Source organism: Bombyx mandarina, chromosome 17 (assembly GCF_030267445.1).
Source record: "Bombyx mandarina strain Sakado chromosome 17, ASM3026744v2".
Taxonomy (NCBI): Eukaryota; Metazoa; Arthropoda; class Insecta; order Lepidoptera; family Bombycidae; genus Bombyx; species Bombyx mandarina.
The window spans coordinates 6519339-6527721 of NC_143223.1; the positions used below are offsets into that span (position 1 = coordinate 6519339).

The 8383-nt window shown below is 46.0% G+C and overlaps 1 protein-coding gene across 1 annotated transcript; it reads left to right on the forward strand.

The window, feature by feature from the left end:
• The first annotated feature begins 5345 nt into the window (after positions 1-5345).
• On the forward strand, positions 5346-7865 carry LOC114253408 (ommochrome-binding protein). The gene is made up of 2 exons (XM_028188277.2): positions 5346-5455; positions 6988-7865. The coding sequence occupies exon 2, from the start codon at positions 6988-6990 to the stop codon at positions 7774-7776; it is 789 nt and encodes a 262-aa protein (XP_028044078.2). The 5' UTR covers positions 5346-5455; the 3' UTR covers positions 7777-7865.
• The last annotated feature ends 518 nt before the right edge of the window (positions 7866-8383 follow it).

Below are 8383 nucleotides of genomic sequence, written 5' to 3' on the forward strand. Positions count from 1 at the left end.
ATAAAAAGTTAGTCCCGGCTGCCTGAGAAGTTAGTTGAACAGCAAAAATATATCACTGCTCCCTCGGAGCTTAGTCTTACTTGAAGCAAAGCTATATAACATTTCATTAGCGGTCAGCCGACTCGTTCCAGTTACAGAGACAATAAATTTTCATTTTTGCTAAAGGACAAGTGAAAAGAAAAGATAAATAGGAACAGTTTTGCTGACCACATTAACTAAGCGATGCATACAAAAGGCTACGCTTTGATCTGAAGATTTTTGTATTCTTATATTATTTTAATTAAATTTTTACACGCGTATCTATGTCTTGAAGGCATGTGCATTAATGGACAAATTTAAAAAGTAAAAATAAAATTATATTCCAGTTACATTTCCATTGAGCCTGATAGATTACTTAATTAGCACATTCCTTTATAGGTACTTCGAAAAATTTGCAAACATTTGTACTTGTGTTTATATTTCGATTTTGTATAAATTTTTGACTTGACTGATTTATTTACCGTGAACACTCGTAAACATGTTTTAGGAAGATGCAAACTAACAACGGGTCCACAGTAGAATCAGGCGAGCTCATAGTACGTTTATATCGGGGTAGTTACATTACGTTCAGTAAAATAAAAAATACGCACATCTCTCAAGACGTCAGCTACTAGGGTAATCAAGCCAGACATTAATAAATACTATTACGATTGACGCTCACTACTACTGATAACCGAACCCTTCGGGAAAAGCCAAGAATGCTAATAAATTGTGAGTGTCAACAATAAATATAATTAACATTGTAAATGTTGTTTGTTTATCTCTCTTTCAGGTCAAAATTAAGCAACGGACTGATATGCTTTTTTTTCAAAACGATTAATATAAAAATAATATCAAATAATAATAAGATAAAAAGAATAACACGGGAGGTGTTACACGCGGGGGCTTCCTTCGTGGGTGTCGTAAGAGGAGAGAGACTAAGGGATTATCTAGAGAATGGGCAGCAGCGTTCTCCAAGTATCATAAGAGCACAGTGCGATCGCCAACCCAGATATTAAGCGTGATGATTACGGCAAAATCCGGGGCAGAGATCCGTGTGGCCGTTGTTAGAATGACTGCAAAGGACACGGCCCCGGCCCGGATGGAGTCCACGGCCGGGTAATGGCCTTGGCCCTCGGTGTCCTAGAGGACCGGCTCCTGTAGCTATATAATGGTTGCCTGGAGTTGGGACGGTTTCCAATGCTCTGGCGGACGGGCAGACTCGTGTTGTTGAGGAAGAAGGGGCACCTGGTGAATACAGTCACCGGGTATAGCCCTATCGTACTGCTGGACGAGGCAGGCAAATTCCTGGAATGTAACCTGGCTGTCCGCATCGTTCAGTGCCTGGTCGGGGTTGGAGCTGATCTGTCGGCGGAGCAGTACGGCTTCTGGTAGAACCGTTCGACCGTGGATGCGATTCTTCGCGTGCGGGCCCTCTCGGACGAGGCCGTCTCAGGGGGTGGGGTGGTGCTGAAGGTGTCTTTTAACATCGCCAACGCACTAGCACCCTGCCCTGGACCATGATAGGAAGAGCACTGGAGAGGCATGGAGTGCCCCTCTATCTCTGCCGCCTGGTTGGCTCCTACTTGAAGACCAGGTCGGTCGAATGTGGGTTGCGTCCATCGCTTCCTCCAGTGTAATTTGAATCACTCCGCCAGGGCACCAGATCTCCTCGTCCACACCATGGCGGAGTGGTCTATCGACGTCGTTGTCGCCGCGGAGCCGTACTTCGTCACCATCCACCAGGACTGCTGGATCGAGGACGTCGACGGTTCCGTGGCCATACTAATAAGACAGTCCGCGGCGTTACCCCCCTTGGATATGGTGGCCAGGGAATCCGGGTACGTCGTGGCTACGATCGACGGGACCATCGTGACCGGGGCGTACTTTTCTCCGAACAGGAGCCTCGCCGAATTCGAACAGTTCTTGGGTGGGCTCGAGGCGCTTTTACACCGCTTCGGGTCTCGCCCTGTCATCGTCGCGGGGGACCTCAATGCCAAATGGCTTGAGGCTTGGGGCTCCCCCGCATCGATGCGCGAGGCGAGGCCCTTTCGGAGTGGGCGATCGCAACCAGCCTCTGTCTCCTAAACAGAGGTACGGTCGCGATTTGCGTGCGGTGAAACGGGAAGTCTCACGAGGACGTGACATTCGCGTCCCCGTCCGCCGCATGCCTGACCCACGACGCGCTCGAAGGGGCGAAGACGCTCTTGGATCATAGATATGTCTGATTCAAGCTCTGCGGGTCCTCCTTGTCGTCGACGTCGTCATCTTCGGCGTTAGCTGCGGGTGCCCACGGTGAGGAGGAGCTCCCGCAAGGTGCGCCCCGTTCGTTCCCCAGATGGGCCTTGAAACGAATGGATAAGGAGCTGCTGATGAAGGCGGCCGCTGTTGCTGCGTGGGAGCCAAAAACCGCGCGGCTTTTTTTTATTTTTTTTATTGCTTAGATGGGTGGACGAGCTCACAGCCCACCTGGTGTTAAGTGGTTACTGGAGCCCATAGACATCTACAATGTAAATGCGCCACCCACCTTGAGATATAAGTTCTAAGGTCTCAGTATAGTTACAACGGCTGCCCCACCCTTCAAACCGAAACGCATTACTGCTTCACGGCAGAAATAGGCGGGGCGGTGGTACCTACCCGTGCGGACTCACAAGAGGTCCTACCACCAGCTTGCGGATGTGGATGCGGAGGTCGATTGGTTCCGGGGCACTATGGCAAGAACTTGTAACGCCGCCCCCGTAGACCACGTGGAGGTGCGTTCTGGTGGTCGCCCGAGATCGTGAGACTCCGCGAGGAGTGTGTAAGGGCACGCCGCTGGAGCGCACGCCACCGCCGCTGCCGTCGTCGCGACACTACATTCGCGGACACGGCGGCCCGGCTGCACGCTGACCGTTGCCAAAAGCATGTGGCGTTGCAGCTGGCCATCGGCGAGGCCAAGAGACAGAGTATGAAGACTGGCTTGCGCAGGCGTGGTAAACATCGTCGCAAGGATCCGACGGTTGGGGCTCGAGGTGGCGCTCGAAAAATCCCATGCCCTGTTATTTCACGGGCCGGAATGGCGCCGCCTGCGGATGCCCACCTCGTGATCGGAGGCGTTCGCATCGGGGTAGGAGTGACCGGTCTCAGGTACCTTGGCCTTGAACTGGATGGTTGTTGGAGCTTCCGCGCTCACCTTGAGAAATTGGGCCCTCGGCTGATGGCGACGGCCGGCTTCTTCCTAACGTCGGGGGCCCCGATGAGGTGACGCGCCACCTATACATGAGAGTGGTGCAGTCGATGGCACTATACGGTGCTCCGGTATAGTGCCAGGCCCTGACCCACAAGAACATCGCCGCGCTGCGACGTCCGCAGCGTGCGATCGCGGTCAGGGCCATCCGAGGATACCGCGCCGTCTCCTACGAGGCGGCGTGCTTGCTCGCCGGGATGCCACCCTGGGACCTGGAGGCGGAGGCGCTCGCTGCCGATTACAGGTGGCGTAGCGACCTTCACTCTAGGGGGGAAGGGCACCCTGGCGAAGGGGTGATTAGAGCGCGGAAGCTTCAATCTTGGCGGTCCGTGCTGGAGGCGTAGTCTCGTCGTTTAGCGGACCCGTCGTGAGGCTTCCGTACCGTTGAGGCGGTCTGCCCGGTTCTCGTGGACTGGGTGGGCCGCGACCGCGGATGTCTCACCTTCCGGCTTACCCTGATGTTGACCGGCCATGGGTGCTTTGGCCGGTACCTATTCAAGATAGCCGGAAGGGAACCAACAGCGCAGTGCCACCATTGCGCAGAACGCGACGAGGAAGACATAGCGGAACACACATTGGCGCGTTGCTCTGGTTTCGACGAGCAGCGCGCCGCCTTCGTCGCGGTCATAGGAGAGGACCTCTCGCTGCCGCGCGTCGTGGCTACGATACTCGGCAGCGACGAGTCCTGGAAGGCGATGCTCGACTTCTGCGAGTCCGCCATCTCGCAGAAGTAGGCGGCGGAACGAGAGAGGGAGAACTCTCCCCTTTCCGCAACAATCCGTCGCTGTCGAGCCGGGGGCCGGAGGAGGGAATACGCCCGTACGTCCCGGCCCCTGTAGGTAGCGGCTTCCTCCCGGTGAAGGTCAAGCGGTGACCTGAGAGCTAGAGAACGCGCGGCGCGCTGCCAAGGAGATTCGAAAGAGCAGCCGGTTGGCGGTGTATCGCGTCCCGAGCCGGCAGGCTGGTTCTGGTCCAGCGGGGTATTTCGGGATACCAGCGGCATCGTCTGGGCGGTCTAACAGGTTGCCGTACCGAGAAGGCCGACGTTTCAGAGCCTTCGATTTGCCTCGAAGGCTCCGTCGGCTGGGCCTCCTTGGGTGAGCCACGATGTCTGGTTGTAGTGCTGACCGCGGTAAGCCCGGGTACCTCATCCGGATTCTGGCCTCGGAGGGGATCGGATGTCGGGTGTAAGAGTGCAGGGGAGTCGTTTAGTGGGTGGACCCTAAAATTCCTTGGGACTGCGGTCTGCTCACAACACCTTGCAGACCGTTGAGCCCCACATACCCCACGGGCCCCCAAGGCGCGGGGACCTCGTAGGAGGTTCGGCCCCCAGCCCAAAAAAAAAATCAAAACAAAAAAGGTCGGTCGAATGTACGGTATCGGGTAGGGTGAGACCCTTCGCCGGTTTCCGGTCGTGCGTGGTGTTCCGCAGGGGTCGGTTCTCAGCCCCTTCTTGTGGATTATCGGGTACGACTGGGTGCTGATGGGTGCCCTCCTCCCGAGTCTCTGTGTTATTTGTTACGCGGACGACACGTTGATCTTGGCCCGGGAATATGATTATAAAGAGTCTGAACGTCTCGCCACAGCGGGAATGGTCCTCGTCAACGGGAGGATAAAGAGGCTGGGCGTCGACATGGCGCTCAGATGCGTCTCCCCAATAGTGAGCTGCAGGCGCGGCAGGCCCGGCAGGCTGTAGGTCTAACTTCGAAAAAGAGGTCATCATCAATCATCGAATCCAATTTGGATGAGCAGCGTTCGCAAAACTACCTACGTAGAATTTTTTCCTCACTAATTCTCAAGTCATCCACAGTTTCTCAAGACAAGAGGTGACAAGACAAAATCTATCCGTGCAGACTCACAAGACGTCCTACTACCAATAAAATATTTCGTTTAAAGTATTGATTTAGATGAGATACATATTTTATGAATATTATTAAAAATTAAAAAATATTTTTTTAGTTGAATATTTTAAATTAACTAAGATGCGTCTCACGAAATGTAAAGTTTAATTTTATATACAATAAATGTAGCATGTCACTTTATCCTTTTTTCATAATATAAGAGGTATGTATCGATAAAAATATTAAGTCAATCTGGAGAACCCAATGATAACAGTTCGTGACCTCGTATAAAGCATTTCTTAGGTATATAAAGGCGAAATTATTCAGATTGTATTGAGTGTTTTTCTTAAAGTTGTGCGAATAACCAACTGTGAGTATGATCCCTTCAAAATGCTTTTTAAGTATTATAATTTATGTAATTTAATTATTAACAACTGTAGTGTAATTAATATTCGGCTTCCGAATTTTTTTATTTCGCATTGGTAATTTTTCATGCCCTTCTTAAAGTAATCAAACCAACTCTTTAAAATCATTTTTACATTGTATTTTTCCCCTGGTATTGTCTACAATTTAAAAAAGTAGAAATCTATATTCTCTTGTCTTGTAGTTTAGAGACTGTTTGCTGGGCTATATAAAAACAAACGTTTTCATGTAGAGATAGTGGGAATGAACGATTAACCAAGTCTGACTGTAGTTTCAAGAGCTTCTCGGTGTGACTAGGTACTTACAGTGCACATCCGCAGTAATGCGGGTGCCATTTGGTAAGAAGCTGTCATGAATAACCAAACCAAACAGTAACCATGACGGTTTAGGCGTATATTTTCATTTAGGGAATTGTCTAGCTGTGACAGGGTCTAATCGAACCTAGCAAGTAGTTTAAATTGCTTTCGTTTCTCTGTCTTTGAAGCAACGCAAGGCATACCTTACGTCACGCTGGCGATCATTCAACTCGTGCGGAATCCACTTATAAACTTTTTTACCTTGTCAATTTCACGCAAGTGGACTAATATAATTTTGATACTAACGTTAAATGCTACTGATAAAATAGCGGTAGGTTCAGTATCATCAGCTTCCACTATCGCCTTTATTTCATCATTGTAGACTTTAGTTTTCGGACGATCACAGGATTCATTTTTTAGATCGAAATTTTATTAGTGTTGTTCACTTTGTACGCGTCATTATAGCTAAGAACAGTATGTGCAAGCAATGCTACCGCGACGGAACTCGGGTTCCATAATTACTTGTATTTTATTGTGTTTGTATTGATGAATAAACAAATGACTAAATTTGAAAATAGAAATTCTATACTTTTAATATTTATTTGAATTTAGTATATATTATCGTGCCTAAATAAATCACATTTCACGTCAAAAACGCGATATTGAAAAATTAAACCAATGCCCACAGCTGAGGACTTCTTTCGAATCTCGTTTAAGCCGCATCGCTTCACCACAGTAATAAGCAAGATGGTAATTACTAGTGGGGACTTAATACATAGATGTAATTCATGAACATGAGTTGCGTATATATTTAATTAGAAAAATATTGATACCTCTCTCTGGAATTTGAAAACTGGCACAGTTTTGTGGCCCAGTATGAACGCACCGAACGTGTTATCCTTTAGGCCACGATAACTTCATAATTATTCGTAAATATAGATTAATTTACATTCTTGTAAATCACACTATATTATTGTATCTTGTATATAAGATATCGTTAACCATCGTCAAAGCAATTGACAAATAATGCTAAGCCTTCGGGCGGAATAACAACTTTCAAAGCTCTGACCGTTACACGTAAAATAAAATAAATGTTTTACCAATCCAACTCAGTGTTTACGATATTATATAATACAATACCAGTAAAATTTCTATAATTTTAGATATATTTTTTTGTTTACAGATGAAGCTGATAATATTTATAACTATAATTGCTTTCGTTCACGGGAACCAAGAATTGGAAGTACTAAAAGATAATGTGCACAATGCATCCCAACTCGTAGTCGACTACCAAACCAACACACTGTTCTTCAGTCACTCTTCTTTGTTCGAAGAGAAAACAGTTCTTAAATCCGCTTACTTGAACCTTAACACTAAAGAGTTCGGAGAAATATCCGGCATCAATTCGGGCGTAGCTACTGCATACGATAGAAGCAAAAACGTTGTGTACCTTGGTGGAGAGGATGGGATATATAAATTTAATTACGCAACGAAATCTGCAAAGAATTTGCGTATCACAAATTACAGTATAAGGCAAATGTTTCATAGTCCCACCCACGGTCTTTTCTTCACGACTTTCAATCCTGAAGAAAAAGCGTTTGTCTACTCCTACGGTCAAGTAGGAGATATTATACCTGAACTGACCGACATCAAAACAAGTTTGATTGCAGTCAGCAAAAAATACAATATATATTTTGCTAATTCCGCTGGCATCTTTGTGCTGACAAGTATCAATGGAGTCTTGTACAAAGTACATTTACATGTTATTCCTGTTAATGGATTTGCAAGTGATTTTGACGGTAGATTATACTTTTCAACTCCGAATGCTATTTTTTTTATCAATGAAAATGGCGGAATATTGGAAGAAGTATTCAGGGTGGAAGAAAGTGAAACTATTTTGGGACTAGCTTTTACCGCAGACGGTAATATGATCTACGCTTTAGATGACAAAATAATGATGAAAAAAAAATAGTTAAATTCTAAAGTATGTATTTTATAGTTCTAATAATTAGTTTTAGAAATAAACAGTTTTGCAAGTAAATAAATACATTTCTTTCATGAGCACTGTTTTTATTATGTATAAATAAAATATAATAAAGTGAAAAAAGTTAACGAACAAATAAAACTTCCTGTAAGTTAAAGATTGTTTTGTATTAAATTGTACATTTGAATGTCTAGTCTTTAAACTACATATATAATTATATTATTAAAGTCAGCCGTTTTCGAATAATCTTGAGTAAGCCGCGGAACGAATGAAATCGTTTTTTTGGTAAAAACTTACTTAGCTGCGTTGAACGATCTCTAAGAGAAAACTTATCAGTTCGCATCACCAATGACCTCGATATCCGCGTGGCAAGTTGCGCTTGGCACTAACCAGCGACGCCTATTATTAATAGCAACATGTGTACTACTGTCAATAAAGTACCGAGAAAACATCTATTATACTCAATAGTGTTCATCCAAATGGACAAATTTAAAAAGTAAATTAAACATTTTTTTTAGTTATATTTCTATTAAGCCCAATAAATACATAGATTGCTTAGTCACCACGTTCCTTTATAATTCGAAAAAACTGCAAA